General features: G+C 40.8%; 1 protein-coding gene across 1 annotated transcript in view; it reads right to left on the bottom strand.

Moving 5' to 3' along the window:
* ALK (anaplastic lymphoma receptor tyrosine kinase) overlaps window positions 1-22339 on the bottom strand; it is a 1400642-nt gene that overhangs the window by 1031811 nt on the left and 346492 nt on the right. Inside the window, exon 2 of the mRNA XM_006835167.1 lies at window positions 16403-16522. Coding sequence (XP_006835230.1) covers window positions 16403-16522 — 120 coding nt within the window. The remainder of the gene's footprint in view (window positions 1-16402; window positions 16523-22339) is intronic.

The following is a 22339-nucleotide window of genomic DNA, read 5'->3' as shown; positions in this document are numbered from 1 at the left end:
GTTAGTTCTTTTTTTTTGCCCATGGTACTTTTTTTTTTTTTTAATTAAATAAATGTTTTATTGTGAATTGTGTGATAGTCTACATGGGAAATCATTAGTCTTACATCCATTCTATCATACATCGTTTCAATGGCATAGTTACTGTCCCGTCCATGCATCCTCACCCAACCAAAGGGTGTGCCCTGCAAGCCTGACAACACCCCCCCCCACACACACACACACAGTCCTCAGCCCCTTTCCCTCTCTGGATCCCAAGTCTCCAGCCACTCCATCTCTTCGCGTCGTCTTCTCTGCCTCCATCTCAGGCCTCACTGCTTCTCTGGGTAGGATGCCACTCTTTGTTCTTCTCCATTGATGGTCCCAAGGCCCTCCGCTCCTAGACTGAAAAGTTAATCACTTCCCTCCTTGCTATAAAATGTCCACCTTTAGATTTCCAACCCTCACAATCAGTCCTGATAATGATTATTCACTATTGCATCACAAGAGACCCATCTGTATTTCATTTCATCAGTCCTTTCTGGACAGGCTGGAGACTCTACCTTCCTCCAAGTCCTTTACATCTAGGTTCCCTCTTGAAAGCTTGTAAGCCAGTCACTTCTTACCTCTGTATCCCTCCCCCCATTTTGGGTAGCCAATGTCTAAGCTGCCCATCCCTGTCTACTCTTTGTGTGGAGGGGGTGGGAATAGATCTTGCAGCAGGAATTTGTTTCCTCTTTTGAGCTACTGCATTTATAGGTGTAGGTCATGTTTATCGAATTGTATCAGATGACACTTTTTTCCTCTTCTTTCTTCTTCAGGTTGAGCTTTGTTCATCCAGTCATTGAAGCCAGGTCAAGTGGGTATCATCTGCAAGTGTGGGTGTTCTTGTGTCTGTCCACCCTCTTTTTATCAGCTGGCTTCCCCGCTCTCCATTCTAGTCCTCTGTGGCTGTGTCATTGACTCTGTGCCCATGAGTCCCCAGGTATTGCCTCACTGCTGGCTGACCAGGTCTCCACCCAGGTTCACAGTAGTCTGCTGAATGATGTAGGGCTTAGCTCACTGCTTCATTGATGTTCTTCGGTCACTTCCCCTTATGGGTGATGTGCGTGGTCGCCGATCAAAGCATATATTTCCCTTGCATCTTAGTCTTGGAAGAGGATTTGCCCTGAGAGGACCCAATCACTTGCCTTGATTTCTCCTTGCCCATGGTACTTTTAACATTCTCCTCCAACACCATAACTCAAATTCATCAATTCTTCTATGGTCTTCTTTATTCATTGTCCAACTTTCACATGCATATGTGGTTACTGAAAATACCATGACTTGGGTCAGAAGTGCATATCTCCCTGGTATTACTGTTCACCTTATAGGCCTGTCCATTGTTTGGCTAAAAGTTGAACCACTGGGGTGAGTTCATTTCCAGACCTAAAGAGTATCTAAGGACAATAATCTCTGAGGCTTCACTAGTCTCTATCAGACCTATGAGCCTGCTTTTTATTTTTAAAATCATTTTGAAATTTGTTCCACATTTTTTTTCCTACTCAGTGTTGTTGTTGTTAAGTACCATCAAGTCAGTTCCAACCCATAGCAACCCATAGGGTTTCTGAGGAGCAGCTGGTGAGCTTGAACCACTGACCTTGTGGTTCAAACCAACTTTGAAGTCTAGCACATTAAACCAGAGTGCCAGGACCACCTATTATAATCCTTTTCAGAGTGTTCAGCAGTGATAGCTGGGCATCATCTAGTTCCGCTGGTCTCAGTTGTTCATGTGGTCCATTTGTCCTTCGAATTAATTGTTTTCATATGTCTTTTGTTTTCTCACTCTTTTTTGTTCCATATGTTGAAAGGAGCTCTGGTAGCGTAGTGGTTACGAATCGGGCTGCGAACCGCAAGGTCAGCAATTCGAAACTACCAGCTGCTCCGTGGGAGAAAGATGAGGCATTCTGCTCCCATAAAGATTAACAGCCTCGGAAACCCCGTGCAGGGTGCTATGAGTTGGAACGGACTCCATGGCACGTAACAACAACAACAACAATAAATGGTGAAGAGCAATGAAACCCCATTAATACTCAAGTAGGATGTTGTACATTGTCAATAAACTTTGAAGTCCCCCAGGACTATGGTCCTAAGCCCCTAGACCCAGTGAGTCATTCAGTCAAAGTGTCTGGTTATATCTAAGAAGTTTTCATAACTTTGCCTCCTGTATGTTCTATTATGGAGGTGGTGGTGGTTGTGTGCCATGGAGTAGGTTACAACTTGTAGCAACCCTGTATAAGGTTTCCAAAGCTGTAAATGTTTACAGGAGCAGAAAGCCTCATCTTTCTCCAGTGGAGCAGCTGGTGGATTAGAACTGCTGACCTTGTTGCTAGCAGCATACTCTGTAACCCACTACACTAGCAGAGCTCCTTCTGCTTGGTTCTATAAATATAAGCACACATACATATAATAACAAATGTTCTTGGAGAAAAGATATAAATAACCAATGAAGGAGTAAACTAAAGATGATTTCTAAACCTAGTTCTACAGTGTGGCGCCTCCAAAGTCTTATTTTTAAGAAAAAATCACCCTATGGAAGATTGTGAAGCAACCGGGCTGTGTCTGGCCATTGGTTCACCCACACAAGGATGGTACTGTCCTCACACTGAAGCAATCCCTAAACAAGACAAAACACAAACCCATGGCCATGAAGTCAATTCCAACTCTTAGTGACCCTTTATAGGCAGAGTAGACTGCTCCTCAAGGTTTCTAAGACTTATAGGAGCAGATAGTCTCATCTTTCTCCTACAAAGCAACTGGTGGGTTTGCACCGCCAACGTTGCGCTTAGCAGCCCAACACTCAGAACAGCACAGATTTAACTCAGACACAAGTATTAAAGTGATTATATGGGTAAAATGATGTTGCAATTGAAGAAACATTTTGTAAGCTCAAGTACTGAGAGAAATATGAACTTTTGTCTGTGTCTATGCTCTAAATGAGTTAGGTGTGGGCTCTGCTGAGCAGCCAACCAGGTTTGCATTTCAGCTTTTCTGCTTGTCCTGGGAAGACCTCTGACCTCTCGGGGCCTCAGTTTTCTCATCCTCAAAATGATGCTATTTAATCAGAAAACTATAGTTCCCAATAGCTCACAATTTCTGTAAATTGTTCACTGATCAAATTATTCTAGTCATTTACCAAAATGGGCTGGTTAAATTTATGTTAATCTGACATACAGTTTTGCATCTGAGGTTGCTGTTGATAAAATATTTTATATGAAAAAGATTTCCTCCTGTTTTTCTCACTCTTGATCAGTTGTTTTTCCTGCATAGATTTTGGACACATATCTATCTAGGCTGGTTAGAAATCCTCTGTGTACAGTATCTCAGATATCCCAAAGCTGTCAAAACACAGCTTCCTCAGCTCATTCATGTCTACTGAATATACTTTTCTAGATCAAGAAAAAGAAGGGGGAAAAAAAACCCTGCCCAAAGTAGTTAAAATCAAAGCTTTATATCCCAAACCAAAGTAAGTTCAACTCAGGAACTGTTTTTCTCCTAGACATATTTCTTTCCTGAAACAAATTAATATGACTTCAGAAATGAGAGGGCTTGTGGGAATGTTCCTATCTTTACTAAAACAGAGAACTTTGGGGGCAGGAAAACACCAGGTTGGGAATTGAGACGCCTGAGGCTATACCTTACTTACCCCTTGGACCATTCAGGAAATACTACGATCTCATGTCATGAACATTTATTGAGACACGGACTACAGAACACTGTGTTAAGTATTAAGGATGTCAGAAAGAAACAAGACATGGATTTCCTGATTTCTAAAAGCTTACAGTCCAGTAGAATGATGATGCAGGGCCACAAATAACAAAGACACAAGAGGAAATTTGACAGCTGAGGTGTAAACTGCTGTGGAGAGACACTATGTAAGCTTTGTCAGTGAGAAAATGGGATAGAGTGATGTCCACAACTTCCCAGATTGTTCTAATTTGGGGTTGCTGTGGTCACCAGCTGCTGAGTCTGAATGTTTATATAATATCAAAATAAGACACTTTACTAAATACAACAGGCATGCCATGCCTTCCTTAAAACCAAAAAAGTTTTCTATTAGATATTTATGGTTAGTCAAACCCACAAAAGAGGTTCTCCACAGAAAGGATAGAAATGTTGGGGGAACCACAAACAATAAAATCATACAAGTATTTTAGAAGCACTTTCTAGATGGATTTGGGGACATATATTATACCTGAAATAAATGTAAACTAGGTTAGAATCTGATGAAAATCAAAGACTACAGCGTTGCATAGGAATTATACCTTAGCATAAAGAAAACAAATAATCTTACAGCTAGTCCAATAAGCAACATGATAAGTGGAGAAAATATAAGTGGCCAAGAACATCATTTTACTTGAATCCACAATCAATGCTCATGAAATCAGCAGCCAAGAAATCAAAAGATGTATTGCATTGGGCAAATCTGACTCAAAGACCCTTTTACAGTATTAATAAAAACAAAGATGTCACTTTGAGGGCTAAGGGGTGCCTGTTCCAAGCAACAGAGTTTTCAATCACTTCCTAATGCATTTGTAAACTAGACAATGAATAAAGAAAACTGAAGAATTGATGCCTTGGAATTAAGCTCTTGGCACGCTGATATAAGGGCATGGGAAGCATAGAGGAAGGGGTAAAGGAATGATGAAAGGCCTTCTTACAGAGCTGGTCCTACTTTATCTCTCAGAGGCTTTAACAATGTTGGTGATTCCTTCATCTAAAAATAATTCTTCATGCCCTTCACTTCTGTGATGAAACCTTTTTTTTTTTTTTTTTTTTGCCTATTTCTCCTTTAATTCCATCTTGGATTCTCTTCATTCTCCTCTTTCTCGACTTAACTTTTAAATGTAACATCTTGGATAAGATTGCTTATCCAGTCACCAGCTTCAACTGTAATCTGTGTGCTAATGACTCTCCATCCCACTTTTTTTCCTCAAAGACCTACATTTGCAACTCTCCACAGCAGGATCAGCATTGGACTGTCAACCACAAAGTTGGCACTCCAAACCCACCAGCTGCTCTTCGGAAGCTCTATATATACAGCATCACTATGAGTTGGAACCAACTCAATGGCACTTAATAACAACAACAACACAGACCAAGTATAAGGAGCTTTGGTAACATAATGGATTATCAGCCAGCTGAGCTGCTAACCACAAGGTCAGAAGTTTCAATCTTCCAGCAACTCTGTGGGAAAAAGTTGAGGTTTTCTGCTCCTATAAGGATTTATAGCCTTGGAAACCCTACACAAAGGACTTGCTAAGAGTTGGAACCAACTTGATGGCACAATTCCATCACCATAGATCTAGTATAAGGAGCCTGGTGGTGCTGCGGGATAAGCACTGGACTGCTAACACAAACCTACCAGGTGTTCTTCAAGAGAAAGAAGAGACTCGGCTCCCTCAAAAGATTTAGATTTGGAAACCCTATACAGGGTTGACGTGAGTTGGAATTGATTCTGGGGTAGTGGGTTTTGTTTGATTTAGATTTTGGGTCATGTATGGAAGCCTGGTAGTGCAGTGGATTAAGTACTCAGCTGCTAGCCAAAAGAAACCTACCACCTGCTCCATGGGAGAGAAATGGAGCAGTATGTTTCCATAAAGATTTATAGCCTCAGAAGTCCTATGGGACATTTTTACTCTGTCCTATTGGGTCCAACTGTGAGTTGGAATTGACTAGTGGCAGTGGGTTTTTTTCTTCCTCCAATTTACTGGTCATGTTATCCTGATTGTCTTGAAGGTAATTCAAAAACAACTGATGTAGGTAGATCTCACCATCTTTTCCTCTCCCAATGGATGTCTCGGTCACCATCTCTCCTGGTTAAATATTTCTCATCTTCATATTTCAAGTAATGGCATCTTCATCTATTCAAGTACCCAAGCTCTTCTCTGGAATAGGCAACCAAGTCATGCTTCCTCTATATCTAGAATCTCTCCTTCATTTACCTCTGCCCTTCCTTTTTTCCAAACGATATTTTACAAGTAGAATCATATCAAAAGTCACTTCTCCCCTGGACCGCTGTCCTCTGTGACACAAAGCTCTACCTGTTCCTGAACATGCTGAGGCAGCCACATTTCCTTTGTCTAGAATGTCCACCTCAGCTTTCTTCAGATTCAGGACATCCACCTTCCTGAACCCGCTATTCATCTGTGTCTAGCTTGTCTGACTCTAGCATACTTTGCCCAAGTGTCTGTTTCTGCACTTATTTCAGATCAGACATGTTTGCCTCTTCTAAACATGAACTCCTTGAGGGAAAGAAGCATGTTCATTTGTCTTTATTACTAGCATGTATAAAGCAGACCCTGACACATAGCCGGTGTTCATTCTCCCATTCTCTGTGGTTCTGGAGGTTCACTACAAGGAAAATGATGCAGGAAGGTGGGGATAAAGGCCTGAATCTCAGGAGGGAAGTCAAGACTAGAACAAACATCAGGGAACCACTTGACCAGAGCTAAAACCTTGGTAGCAGTTGAAAAAATACATGGAAAGGCACCAGCCAGCCATGAAAAATCCTGATTCTTTCCCTTCTGTGTGCCTCTTTCTCTTTCAGTATGTGTCTCTTCTGTCTATTTTTCACCTTTTCTTTTTGCCTTTACCTTTCTTTTAATCATTATTTTAAACAGATGTCTTTTGATACATATTTATTATAAGGTGTTATAAAATTCCTATGTATTTTATTATCTGGTAATTGATGACTCTCTATTTTATTATCTTTTATTGGGCAGGACCAGGAAGGGTTTCATTCTGTTTTATATAGGGTCACTATGAGAAGCTCTGGTAGCGTAGTGGTTACTAATCGGGCTATGAACCGCAAGGTCAGCAGTTCAAAACTACCAGTTGTTCCAGAGAAGAAAGATGAGGCTTTCTGCTTCCATAAAGATTTACAGCCTCAGAAACCCTGTACAGGGTGGCTATGAGTCAGAACCATCTCCACAGCACATAATCACCAACCACCACCATGAATCAGAGCTGACTCAATGGCACTTCAACAGCAGCAATCCTGCCTTTAAAAAACTTGCTGGCGATAATTCAAAAATGGCTGCAACAGTACATCAACAGGGAATTGCCAAAAACTCAAGCTGGTTTTAGAAAAGGAGGTGTAATGAGGAATTACTGATATCAGATGGATCTTGGCTAAAAGCAGAGAATATCAGAAAGATGTTTTCTTTTGCTTTATCAACTATTTGACTGTTTGGATCATGTCAAGCTATGGCTAACATTGCAAAGAATGGGAATTCCAGAACACATAACTGAGTTCATGATGAAACTGTACATAGACCAAGAGGCAGTTTCAAGAGAACAAGGGGCTACTAAATGGTTTAAAATCAGAAAAGGTGTGTGCCAGGGTTGCATCCTTTAACCATACTTACTCAGTATCTATGCTGAATAAATAATCTGAGAAGCTGTATTTTATGAAGAAAAACATGCCATCAGGATCTGAGGAAGACACATTAATAACCTGCAATGTACAGATGATTCAAATTTGCTTTCTGGAAGTGAAGAGAACTTAAAATGCTTACTGATGAAGATCAAAGACCCTAGCATTCAGTATGAGTTTCAACTTAATGTAAAGAAAACAAAAATCCTCACCACTGGACCAACAAATAACATTCATATATGTGGAGAAAAATATTGAAGCTGTCAAAGACTTCACTTTGCTGGATCCACAAGTAGTCAAGAAATCAAAGGATTTGGTACATCTGTTGCACAAAACCTCTTTAAAGTGGTCAAGAACAAAGAACTAAGTTTGAGGACTAAGTTGGCCAGCCCATGTTATGTTATTTTCAATTGCCTCATATGCATGTGAGAGTTGCACACTGAATAAGGAAGACTGTAGAAGAATGTATGCATTTTGAGTTGTGATGTTGGAGAAGAACATTAAAAGTACCACAGACTGCCAGAATCAAAAGCAGGTCTGTGTTGGAAGAAGTACAGCTAAAAGATTCCTTAGAAGCAGGATGTTGAGATTTTGTCTTTCATACTCCAGACATGTTGTTAGAAGAGACCAGACATTGGAGACAGATAATATGCTCTGTAGAGTTGGGGGTCAGTGAAGGTTTGACTCAAAAAGATGGATTGATACAGTGCCCGCAACAAGGCGTAACAATAATTGTGAGGATGGAGCAGGACCTGCCAGTGTGTTGTTCTGTTGTGTATAGGGTTTCTATGAGTTGGAACTGATTCAATGGTACCTAACAACAACACTGACTTTTGGAGCACCAGTGGCATTGTGGGTTACATGTTGAGCTACTAACCTTAAGGTCAGCAGTTTGAATCCACCAGCTGCACCTCAGGAGAAAGATGAAACTTTCTGATCCCATAAAGAGTTACAGCCTCAGAAACACTGTAGAGAGGCACTGTAGTGGGAATTGAACTGATGGCACACAACAACAATATCTTTATTTTTTTTTTTTTTCTCTTTCTATCTTTTTTGTCTGCCAGCAACTCAGAGATAAGTTGCTCATTTTTTTGAGAGTGGTGTTCATCGAATGGTGACACAAAGGCACTTGATTACTCATGGAAAGGTTGGCAGCTCAAATCTACCTAAACGAACTTAAGAAGGCCGGCTTGGTGATCTACTTCTAAAAGGTCACATCCATTGAAAACCCTACGGAGCAAGTTCTACTCATTCAGGAGGTCACCAGGAGTCCCAACCAACTCAGTAGTTAACTGTTTTTTGTTTATTTATTGAACAAATTTCTGTATCTTCTTTTTAAGTGAATATCATCAGAAGTCCTGGTGGGGTTCTGTAGGGTTGGTAACCAAAAGGCTGCTTGTTCAAACCCACCAGCTGCTCCTTGGAGACCTTTTACAGGGTTGTTATGAGTTGGAAATGACTTGACAGCACTTAGAAACATCACTAAGTGGAGCACTTTAAATATGTCCCTTCTCAAAATATCCAAGCCAAGTTGCTTTGTATTTAATGTTCATGGATTGAGTTAATCTGTCCCAGAGGTCCATCAAGGTGACAGATGTTCTCTGCTCTTGTGTTCTGTTACTGCTGGGGTGTCTATCCCCTCTAGGACTCAGCCTTTTCAGTGAAGGCATCCAGAGACTATACGAATACCACGTTGTATATAAAAATGCAGAGGCATGGACCAGGAGAGAATTTTACTCCCCAGCTCAGTGGAGCAAGGCTGGGAAGAGAACACAAAAAGGGAATTGGTAGGAAAGCATTCAGCCCTGACAACGGACCACAAAGGAACTGGGAGCTGTTTTTCACTGATGCCAGGTTCCTGAGAGCTGGAATGGCTGATCAGGGCCAGCCACATTAAATATGTCATTCCAGAAATGTGATCCAACTGACTTTCAGCCAGAGCGAGCAAGCAAGTCCTGCTGGGGACTGAAAGGCTTTTTGTTTCCAGTTTTGATTTGTTAGGCTGATTTTTGTTGTTGTTGTTGTTGTTGTTTTATTTTTTTAGAGAGAGATATTTCATTTACCTCAGTCTTCAATCAATGAAATTGATACATTAACAGGACTAGTGGTAGTTGCGGTGGTGGGGAAAGTAATTAAAAAGTCTAATTTTTCCTTCTCTCCAAAAGCACCAGCCCCTAAATTGAATGAGTCCCCATGGACTTGAAAGCAGACAAAGTTTTAATAGAACGCTGATTTAAAGTCCAACAATAGCTTTCTTGTGTTCTGATGTAGGGATTTAGCGAGGGATCTTTTCTTTTCCAGGAGTCAATGTTTAGTTACCATCACTCATCTGTCAGTGTGCTATATTATGATGCCTTGCATGTTGCTATGATGCTGGAAGCTATGCTACTGGTATTCAAATACCAGCAGGGTCTCCCATAGTGGACAATTTTTAGCAGAACTATGATACTAGGAAGAAAAGTCTTGTGATCTGCTACTGAAAAATAACCATTGAAAATCCCATGGATTCCAACAGAATATTGACTGATAGAGTGCTGGAAGATGAACCTCCTAAGTTAGAAGGCAATCAAAATACACTATAGTTGCATCTATGAATTTGAACATATCAAACATCATGAAGATGGTAACAAATCCACTGTCATCGAGTCAGTTCCTACACATAGCGACCCTCTATAGGGTTTCTCAGACTGTCAATATTTATGGGAGCAGAAAGCCTTATCTTTCTCTTGGTGGGAGTAAGGTTTGACTCAATACAATTAATAACAACAATGATTTTCAGGACTTTGGAGGGCTGGAAGGATGAGGACCACAGTGCAGATTAGAAAGAAGAGATGGCAAAGAGAACAAGACTGCCCACAGTGCCTGGAGGAAACATACCTACATTTAGAAATAAGTGAATTACTTGGCCTACCTAGGATAGTTCAATTTGGGGACATTGAGTCATGATCCCACAACTTGCATATCAGACTGGTCATTTAGTCCAAAGACCAGTTCATCTAGAAAGTGAGAGTCCTCCACATGGAAGTACAGTTCATCTTTGAAATCACTTGGTGATGTGGTAGAATGAGCATTCACCCTGGAGTTAAAATATCTAGGATCCGACTTTTCAAACTGGTCACCCACTCTGTAATTTGGGAGCACATTGATAAATTCTTTGGTACTCAATTTACATTTCTATAAAAGTGGTATAGTAAATGACCTCTACTGACTACAATGATGAAGATCAAAGAGCACAGCCTTCAATATGGATTATATCTCAATGTAAAGAAAACAAAAATCCTCACCACTGGACCAATAAACAACATTCTTACCAATGGAGAAAATATTGAAGTTGTCAAGAACTTCATTCTTGGATCAACTATCAACACTCATGGAAGCAGCAGTCAAGAAATCTAACAACCTATTGCATTAGGCAAATCTGCTGCACAAGATATTTTTAAAGTGTTGAAGAGCAAAGATATCAGCTTGAGGACTAAGGTGTGCCTGACTCAAGCCACGGTATTTTCAATAACCTCATATGCATGTAAAAGCTGGACAGTGAATAAGGAAGACCACAGAAGAATTGATGCTTTTGAGTTATGGTGTTGAAGGAGAATATTGAAAGCACTATGGGCTACCAAAGGAACCAATAGATCCGTTTTAGAAGAAGTGCAGCCAGAGTGCTCCTTGGAGGCCAAGATGGCCAAACTTTGTGTCTCATAGTTCAGACATATTGTCAGGAGAGACCAGTCACGGGAGAAGGATATCATGCTTGGTAAGGTCAGAGAAAAAGAAGAAGAGCCCCAACCCAATGAGATGGATTGGCCAAGTAGCGGCATCAATGGACTGAAGCGTGGCTACAGTTGTGAGGTTGGCTCAGGATAGGGCAGTGTTTCATTCTGCTGTGCATAAGGTTGCTATGGGTCGGTACCAACTCAATGGTACATAACAACAACAACAACTGACTACAAACTTATAACAGAGCTTAAATTAAAATATGAGAGTGAGAGTTTTACAAACTATCATGCTTTTTTTAATATATAAATGAAAAATTTCTTCCCTCATCCAGTACAGAACCTTTGGACTTTCTATTGAGAATGCTGATCCTAAGCCACCCAGATCCAGAATGGACACTTGTGATTTAAAGTTGGGAAGGATACAGTCTGTCCAGGGGGTTCTAGAATTCCAGGTGATCAAAAATCTCATACAAAGCCCTTAATGACCTCAATCTTTCAATACCTAATGCTGCTGGGTGGAACAGATTTTTATCTAGGTAGATAGTTAGAGCGCAATCCTCTAGCTAAGTCTATAAATAAGTCTAAAGGCGTCAGAGCTGATGATAAAAGTAGGGGTAAAAAAACTTTCTTTAGATGTCCTTCTTTCTTCAAAGCCTCGGAGGAGGAATGTGCCACTCTCTGCTTGTCCATGATGAAATTAGCGACCCTGTCATTGAAGACCAGAGACCAGAAAGAGCCTAGAATCTGGTACCAAATGCCACTGAAGAGAATATATTTTACACAACATAAAAGGGTCCAACGTAAATTAGAAGAAATATGGGGAGCCTTCAAAAAGGTAGGTCAAACTTTTTCCTCAAGCAGATAATTACAGGCTGGGGGTGAGTAAATCTTATTAGCCTTTTCTAACTCGTCTCTTCTCATAAAATCCTGGTAAGAAGAAAGTCCTGCTCAACTCAGGAGTGGATAGCTGGGCTGAGAGGACAAGTCACTGCAGTCCCTTCAAGATGCCTGTGATCCTGCTGATGACCCCCATTTTCTAGCCTGTCTCACTCTTCCCCTCTGAAAGGCAGGTTAAGACAGACAGGCAGCCATCTTGGAGCTCCAGACCTGAAGAGTCAAATGACTTGCTGAGGCTTGGGTCTTCCTCACTTTCTGAAGAGCTAACCCTTTCAGGCAGCAATTTTCTGGTCAAATTGCTCTTGCAGAGTTTGAGACCTTAAAATTAATGAAGCTGTTAACATTTCTTAAAATGTCTTTCACAGCAGTTGAAAGGTGTGGATTGATCACCCACGGGCCTGATGGCCTCTTGAGTTCATAGAGAGACATGTGGGCTGAGGTCCTCACAAACTTACTTAAAAGGATTGAAATTGTGGCCTTCATTCTACCTTCAACTTGCTCTGTAATAAGCCTTAAACTCTTGGCTTCTGTGGTCAGCCTTCATAGGTACTCTTGTTAGGTAGTTAGAACATGGAAAGAGTGAGTCTCAAGTCACTTTAGGTATGGCCTGTCTAAGCAGGAGACAAGCCAACCACCCAAATAAGGAATTTTCTGAAAAGAGGGGTCGGGAAAAATGAAGATTATTTGCAAGAGGGTAGAGGAGTCCTGGTGTGGTGCTATAGGATAAAGTGCTGGATTACAAGGTCAGTTTGCACCACAGGATCGGTGGTTCAATTTACCAGTCACTCCTCAGAAATCCTATACAGAGTGAGTGGCTGTGAGTTGGAACCGACTTGATGGCACTTAACAACAAAAAGAGAGTGAAAGAAAGAAGATACTATTGTAATGAGAAATAAAATTAGTCAAGATAGACAGGTGAGAGGAGAAACCATTATAAGAAAAAGAAAGTGAATTGAAGATAAGCTGAAACCTGAAGAAATAGGATTCAAGGAAATGTATATGGACCAAAGGGGTTTATAAAGAAGTCAAATTGGACTAGGGCTCCACCTCCTTTCCTTCCATAAGCTAGGAATGCCAGTTTTTAATAAACCCCCAAATAAGTGTATCTTTCATTTCCCTAAGCCTAAGTCCTGGTGTGGTGCTGGGGGTTAATGTGCAGGACTGGAAGGTCAGTTTGAATGGCAAGGTCAGCAGTTCAAGCTCACCAGCTGCTCTTCAGAAACTCTATACAGGGTTACTATGAGTCAGAACCAACTAGACAGCACTTAACAACAACAACTTGCCTTTCTAACTTCTTTAGTACAGAGTAAGTGTATTATGCTTTCTCAATTCTTTGGAAGGAGTGTTAATACAGCTCCAGGGATGATATTTCAACTGTGACACTCTTGGTGATGTGGCCATGGGTTAGCTAATTCACAATGATTTCTCTGACCTATGAACGCTGAAAGATCCTGGGTAGTACAAATGATTTGCTCTCAAAAGTTGATGGTTTAAACCCACTTAGCCATGTTGCAGAAGAAAGGCCTGGAAATTTGCATATGTGAAATATAAGAAAACTCTATGAAGTACAAGTTTCCTTTGCAACACACAGAGTTGCCATGAGTTGAAAGAGGCTTGGATTTTTCGTTTTATGTGCTCTGAGAGGATGAGTGGGTGGTATACATTGCATACATCTTGGTATCACCCCCAACTTCTGGCTTAGGACCAGACACACAGAGGTTGAGAGGGGTCTTTTTGAATATCAGATTAATTCAATATGGTAGGAAGATGACCAGTTTCAGAAATTACCACCAAACTCAAAGAACACCAATCAAGAATCACCTCTTTCCTCCCTTGTTATTCAGTAGTGTTAATAGGGCTGGCGTTGGTACTCCTCTAGCATTTGCACCATATCTGGTCAATGCTTTGGGTCCTCCCCTCTGCTAAGAAGGGAAATCATGAGGAGGATTCGATTGTCACAGGAGAGTCTGAAGGAATTCCTGGAACTCATCCAGGTCTGTTCCTTGGCCCAGATAGCGCTTAACTCTACCCTCCTTTAGAGATAAATGCCCAGGGCCAAGCAGTGAGTAGCAGCTCAACACACTCAATGGGTTCTCCTTTCAAACCTCTTTCAGCATGTTCCCCTGGGAACAAATGACTTGCCTTTGTGGTATGCAGGAAGCTGTTGTTAATTGCTGTGGATTTAGTTCTCACTCATAGCAACACTATGGGGTTTTCAAAGAGCAGCTGGTGGGTTTGAACCACTGACCTTGCAGTTAAGAGGCCAGTGATTATCCTACAGACCCAGGCATGGAAGATGTTGCTCAGTGCTGTCTAGTCAGTTCTGAATCATGACGACCCTGTATAGGGTTTCACAGGAGCAGCTAGTGAGTTAGCAATCCATTGCTGATCCTACAGAGTCACTATAGAATTCTGATATTTCAGTGGGCCTGCCTTTTTTGTACATCCTGCATTTTATTAAAGTTGTCACCATGTGAAGATACTGAACGACTATGAGCGCCAACACAAGAATGTTATCCAAAGACCAGTTGTATCACAAATCTAGTTACAGAGCAATAAGAATACAGAGGACTGGATTTCAATTATTTATAGACACTTGCCCTTATGATAAGATGCCACTTAGTGTCTGACTTAAATCAAATCAAGAAGTAATTCTTATCTGGAATCTCCTAAGGGTTGTCTTTCGTCTTCTCCCACTGCTTAGGAGAAGCAGGGAACATCCCAGCACATCCTATAATACTAAACTTCCCTGACGTTCTTTATACATTCTATTTTTTGTTTGTTTGTTTGTTTAAGTTTGAAATAAAAAGGTACAGTGAATAAAAATGAAGACTTACTGTTTTATAGGTGACGGATGATTGGCTTCGGACCTGGAATTTTTGTATAATGTGTGGAAGACCTCTGTAAGGTGCATTTTAAGTAGCTAAAGCCCCAGGATAAAGACTAAGTAGCAGGAATAAGTAACTATGCCAGAGAGGAACCTAGAACTTAGTGCTGGGTCCAGTTCACAAATGCTTCACTGAATCCAGCCAGATGAGTGAGTTCCAGCCCTGGAGGCCTTCTGCATACATTCTTCATTCCACAATCTTTAAAACACCTTCCTTCCCACGTGCTGGGATAAAATGGTGAGTAAGCACTGCATCATCACCCCTACCCTCATGGAGTTCAAGAAAAAGAAAAATATTTTCCTGGAAACATAATCAGCTTTCTTCCAAGCCTGCTCTTTCCTGTGCAAAGGCCCAGCTCCTGTGAGCTATTGAGATGAAGATGTGACAATATGAAACTCTACACCATGTACAAGAAGCCCTGGTGGTGCCAAGGTTAAAAACTCAGCTCAACTGCTAACAAAAGGTCATTGGTTTGAACCCACCAGCAGTCCTGCAGACTTGGAGATCCATTCCCATTCAGATATATGGTTTCCAACCTGTTATATAAGGTCAAAATGAGTCGGAATTGCCTTGATGTTACACAACACCACCACCGTGTACATATAGCCTCTCACAATGCTCTCTGGTTTGGACCTAGCAGTCTAAGTAGACAAAGGCTGGAAGAAAAAGTACTCTTAAGGGGAAAAATTCTAAGCTTTGTAGTTTAGTAGCCTCTCTGTATGATCTTGTTAAGTTAAGTTTCTGACCTTCTCACTTCCAAGGTTGTTACAGAATGAAACCAACTAAAGTAATATCTAAGTGCCTTTAAGAATCTACCCAAACAGTTCCCACATTTGTAAAACGAGAATGAGAACAGACTTCCTTACTTGCAAGGTTGCTGGGGAGTTAAGCCAGCAAAAGCAATATCGATATTCCTTTAAGGAGCTACCCAAATATAAGGGAACCCTAGAAGACGTGTGACCCCCGAATAACAAATCTTTCTCAAGAGATCACGTCACCAGAATCACTTGTGGTTTAGAACCTAAATCTAGAAAGCTATAGTCAAAATGCACATATAACCATTGCATCTAATGATTGATAAGTTGTTGTGGTTGTTAAGTGCCATCCAATCAGCTGTGACCCTGAAAAGGTTTTCAAGGAGTGGCTGGTGGGTTTGAACAGCTGACTTTGCAGTGAGCAATCCAGTGCTTATCCTACAGCCATACCACACCAGAACTACAATGATTAAAAAGGGGAAACTGAAAATACCAAAGGCTGGGATATGGCGAACCCAAAGCCTCTGACTTCCTCTAGGATTCAGAAAAAACTGTAAGCCTGGATTGGCCCAGCATAGCTGGAGGGCTCGGAAAAGTTGGGGGCCACTGGGAGACAGACAACACAGGAAGACTTCCTCTGCATATAGGAGCTGAGGGATCCCAGGGAAGTCATGCTTCACTAACTCAAAACCCAGCTTCCTTAATTATGAGCAGGAGATGGCATATTGTAAATAACAACAAAAATACACTTACCATATCTGCTGCGGTGAGACAGGAAAGGGAATGAATCTTTCATTATCCAGGTCAGATTCCATGCAAACGAATCAGGAGGAGGTGAAGGCATGCTTCTTGGTGACTCTAATGATCTGTGACCTGGACATAGACACAAAGAAGAGAATCCTGATCAATATACTTAGACTGTGTCCTTTAGCTGTCCCCCAATATTGCTTATAAAGAAAGTCTACATGGGTCATTCATGATGCCCATTGAAGAGCTGAGGAAAATAAGATTCAGCCACTTATAGAATGAACAGACCTCAGGACCTTAATGAATATTTTCTATGAAGAGCAACCAGATCTAAGAAATTTCAATGCTGTGACCAATGGCCATGGTGAGGAACTCCGGAAGATGAACTAGAAACTAGGCTACATAAAGGGGTTGGTCTAATAGCTCTAGGAGTCCTAGTGTGGCACTGTGGGTTGATGGGCTGGACAGCAAGGTTGGTTTGAACTGCAAGTTTGGCTGTTCAAGCTCACCAGTTGCTCCTCAGAAACACTATACAAGGTTTCTATGAGTTGGAACTGACTCATCTGCACTAAACAACAACAGCTTTATCTATTCTGCCTGTAAGAATTTGCACAACTTTATAAAGAACTTCACTTCATCTTATCCAATCAATGCCTCATCTCTACTTTATGTAGATGACTTGTAACTTCATCTAATATTGTTTGCTTGGGTTTATTGCCTTATCAATGAGATGACTGAAATTGCACTCAGAAGTTATGAGTTCTTGACAATTATGTTACTTTCAGGGGGATGGAATGGTGGGAAGCTAGGTGAAGGGTTTTCCCATAGCCAAGAAGCCAGGGAACCTCAAATGATTAATGCTTCGTATTTGCATGTGTAAAAGAAGGGTAGAGAAAAAGCAACATTATTCCTCTCCTTAACAGTACCTCAAGTGGGTTTTGTGTGCTGAAACGTAATTACAATATATCTACAAATCAAATGAACACACACTGTATGCTCTTATGCAGTTCTCCTGAGAAAATCCCCAACTCAATCACAATTTGCTAATGTTTTATGGTAGGCAAAGCATTTTCTGTTAAAGATGGAAGGGTTTAAGAATCAGTTCTGTTTAGTAGATACATGTGTATCAAGACTGGGCGCAAGGAGGGGGTAAAAGGGAACTAGAATTTCTTCAGCTTCCATGAATCCCCTTGTGCTGAGCTTTTTAAAATATATATATATATATATATTGTGATTTGAATGATAATTTACAGAGAAAATTGGTTTTCCTTCAACAATCTTACACATTTTGTTCTGTGGCATTGATTGTAATCCCAACCATGTCAGCCCACTCTCTCCACTTGGCTCCTGTATTTACTGTTTCCATTCTTCCTTTGTTATCCCTTCTTGCCTTCTGAGCATTATCGCTGGCTGTACTGGATTTTTATCCACACAACTGCTTTTGGTATTCACAATGACTTGCTAAGATAGGTATTATTATTGCCACTATACCAAGTCCTGGGGTGGCACTATGGGATAAAGCACTGGACCAGAAGGTCGGTTTGGAACACAAGGTCAGCAGTTCAAACTCACTAGCTGCTCCTTGGAAACCCTATATAGTGTTGCTATGAGTCAAAACCAACTCGAAGGCACTTAACAACAGCAACAACAACAACAACAACTGTACCAATGCAACAACTAAGACTTCAGATGGGCAAATGATGAAGCCAGAAATTGAAACCAGTTTTGCTTCACTCCCAAATGCCACATTCTTCAATGTGTAGGATGCTTTACTACTTTTATGGAGTAACCAGTTGCCAGGGAGTCGATTCAACTCATGGAAACCTCATGTGTGTCAGAGTATAACTGTGATCCATGGGGTTTTCAATGGCTGATTGCTCAGAAGTAGATCTCCAGGTCTTTCTTCTGAGACATTTTTGGATGGACTGCAACCTCCAAACTTAAGGTTAGCAGTTGAGTGTTTCATCATTTATATCTACTAAGGATTCTTTTCCTACTCTAAGAGTACTGTTAAATCACTAGGTGCGACTTCATGAAGAAGGAAGTAGAGGAAGAAGAAGAAAGCCCAGCAGCTGCAAAACCCCTTTTCCTACTATCTGCATTGCGGTTTCTTCCATATCGCCCCAGGAACTTGCTCCTCTAGGCCCCCTGTTTTCCTGCTTCCAATACCCTATCAGTGTCCATTCCCCATCACACATTGTCAGAAGTAACTCGCTGCCCAGGGTAGCCATGGCTGCCTTTTGTTTCCAGACCCTGGCATCCAGGGTTGCTACATGTGGGTAGGTGATCACAGGCTTCTACAACTGGAGCAGGATGGAATTCTACCATCTGCTTTCTAAAAGGAATCTTCTTACCTCTGCTTTCCAAAGATTTCAGTTGAAAGTGGTGTCTCCTGGCACCTAGATCTTTTTTTTTCAAGTTTTCTCCCCGACCTGTCTAAAGGTTTGGTGCTCACATCCTTCTTATCAGTAGCATTTCTAGCAAATGGCTGAGATAAAATGATGAGCTGAACACTGCCAGGAGCTATGCTTGTAACACTAGTGACTTCTAGAGAAGTCATTGCATTCATCCTTATGTCAACTTTGAAAGGTAGACTGTTCTTGTTAAGTGCCAACAACTAATAGTGACCTTCCATAGGATTTCCAAGGAGTATCTAGTGAAGTTAAACCTCTGACCCTGAAGTTTAAACTGACCTTGTTGTCCAGCACATTAATCCACAGCACCACACCAGGACTCTGAAAGGTGGCTAGTACTAGCCTAGTTTTATAGAAGGGCAGTAGGGATGGATCTGAGATAAAGCCCACAGTCACACAGGACCACGGTTGATATATTAGACTTATTTTTTTCATTAACAACATGTACTGAACACATATGGGCCAGGCACAATGCTACTATGTACATTAAATGTATAACTTCGTATATGTCAAACAATGAGCTATATGATCATTTGTCTTCACACCTTCCTTGGTTGAGACCACACTGCCTTTAAACAGGAAATGACCGAGACAACAAACCAGGTCAGTCTATCAGTAATGCCCACACTCTTTCACAGCCATACACAAATCCCCATGGATTAGGGCCTATTGGTCATGAGCTCTCTACAGGGCCTGGCAAGGCCCACACAGGGCAAGGGGGCGAGGGGTGTAGGTCACTACTAATGATGTTCCAGAGTATGGCATCATGTGACAGGACTGGGAGGAGTCTAACAATCAGCCTTTGTAATACTCCATTGTGAATATAAACTGACATCTCTGAGTCATCAGCTTAGCACAACATCTACAAAAGTTATTATCAGTTATTCAATAAGAAGAGTGTAGAGGGAGCCAACATTCTGATCACATCTACCTAGAGGCAAGCAGAAAGCATAAAAAAATACCAAAACACAAACTCAATTAAGTATTAAGGTCACAGATAAACACTAAACATGTCCCAGAAGCAAAAGCAGATGACCATATCAGCACATGTCGAGAAACAAGATAAAATGTCTGAGACAAATGACCTAGAGGTAGACCTGGACTCCATTCTAGAAGGAAGGCATTCCTTGGAAATACCTGAGAAGGAATTCAGAAAAATGATTATAAAATACTTCAAAATACTTTACAATGGAGTTGAGAAAAATAAGGAAGAAGTCAGGAAAGCATTAGAGGAACAATCAAATAAGATAGCTATAAAATTGAAAACAATTAAAACTTAAAGAAAGAGGTTCAAATAATTAATGATAGAATATCAGAAATAGACAATACACTGAAAGGGCAAAGGAATAGAATAGAAGAGATTGAAGGCAGAACTAGTGAACTGTAGGACAAATTTCTCTATATCACTAAGACAGAAGAAAAAGCAGAAGAAAGGATTTAAAAAATCCAAAGAAGGTCTAAGATTCATGTTGGACAACATGAAGTGGAATAACAAGAATTAGAGGCATTCCAGAAAAGGAAGAATCACACAAGTCCATAGAAGAGATAGTTGAGGAGCATCTAGAAGAAAAATTTTCTAACATCCTGAAACGTGAAAAGATAAATATTCAAGAAGCTCAATGAACACCAGGAAGCATAGATCCCAAAAGAAAATCACCAAGACATATCATAACCAAGCTCTCCAAAATCAAGGATAAGGAAACAATCCTGAAAGCAGTTAGGGAAAAGAGAAGCATTACATACAAAGGCAAGCAAGTCAGATTAAGCTCAGATCTCTCAGCAGAAACCATGCAAGCAAGAAGGCAATGGGGAGACATATATAAAATCCTGAAAGCAAAAAAAAAACTGTCAACCAAGAATCCTTTATCCAGCAAAGCTATCAATCAAATATGATGGTGTAATCAAAACATTCCAGGATAAACAGAAGCTAAGGGATTTTTCCAAAGCCAACCCAGTACTACAAAACATCCTAAAGGGAGTTCTGTGGACAGAGAACCAACAAGAAGAGAAAACAACCATATGTGGCATATTGACATATGTGGCAGCACCTCCCAGAACTAAATCAACAGATGAAAGAGTTGAGAACAGAACAAAACTATGAGAAAAAATTAGAGGATCTGGGAGGTCAGTCTATGATCAAAACAATTACAATGTGAAAGAAGGTAAATACATAGGAACAGAGATCCAGATGGTGAGAAGGTCAGGTAGATTACAGGATAAAATAGACTGCACTAAATGGAGGGAAAAGTTAATGGAATATAAGATAAACCCAAGACATATTCACAAGGGCACCCACAGTTGCAGATGGTACCCATTTGGCCTGGTCTCGATGACTGGATGATCAGAGCTCAACTAGAAGAAGAGGGAAGTGGAAAAGAAGAGTAGTCTGGTACAATTAGATGAACTTGACCTACACCTATGGATGCAGTAGTTCAAAAGAGGGAACAAATCTTTACAGCAGGGATCATTCCCACCCCCTCCATACACAGAGTAGACAGGGTTGGGCAACTTGGACATTGGCTATCCAAAATGGGGGGTGGGGGGGTGGGAGCTACAAAGGCAAGAAGCGACTGGCTTACAAGCTTTCAAGAAGGAACCTAGATCCAAAGGGCATGGAGGAAGGTAGAATCTCCACTGAGTAGTATCCAATCTGTCTAGGTAGGACTGATTGAAGGAAATGTGGATAGGTCTCTTGTGATACAAGGGTGAATAATTGTTACCAGGACTGACTGTGAAGGTTGTAAATGCAAAAGTAGACATTTTGTGGCAAGGAGGGAAGTGATTAACTTTGCAGGCTAGGAGTGGAGGGCCCTGGAACCATGAAGGGAGAAGATCAGAGAGTGGAACCCTACTCAGAGAGGCAGCGATCCCCGAGATGGAGGCAGAGATGATGACGTGGAGAGATGGAGCAGCTGATGACCGGAGGTGGGGGTGGGGGAGAAGCAGCCTTATAGGATGTACTTTTTCATTGATTGGTGATGTGTGGAGGGGATTGTAACCATGGCAATTAAATAATATACAATAGGATGAATGTAAAACTTTTGTTCTCCCATGTAAACTGTCATATAATTCACAATAAAACTTTAAAAAAGAAAGAATACAACCTTGACATCTGATTTGAAACTAAAAAAAAAAAGATAACCCCAAAGAAAACAAACACTTTACAACATACCAAGAAAATGAAAGTCCAAGAAACATGAAAACATTAAAACTAGGAGGAAACTCACAAGAAAGAACACAACAACCATGAACTCAGCACAGGAAGACACACAGAACAAAGAAAGCAGCAACACTACACACACCAAAACAAACATAATGGCAGCAATGAATCCATAGGTATTGATAAAAACACTGAATGTAAATGGATTAAATGCACCAGTTAAGAGACAGAAGGTGGCAGAATGGATTAGAAAACAAGATCCTTCAATATGCTGTCTGTAAGAGAAACATCTTATACACAGAGATAAAAACAGATTAAAAGTCCAAGGATGAAAAAAAATATACCAAGCTAATTGCAATAAAAAATGAA

Source organism: Chrysochloris asiatica, unplaced genomic scaffold (assembly GCF_000296735.1).
Source record: "Chrysochloris asiatica unplaced genomic scaffold, ChrAsi1.0 scaffold00016, whole genome shotgun sequence".
Lineage (NCBI taxonomy): Eukaryota > Metazoa > Chordata > Mammalia > Afrosoricida > Chrysochloridae > Chrysochloris > Chrysochloris asiatica.
Note: the sequence above shows the minus strand (reverse complement) of the source record. Positions and strands in the feature narration are given on the sequence as shown.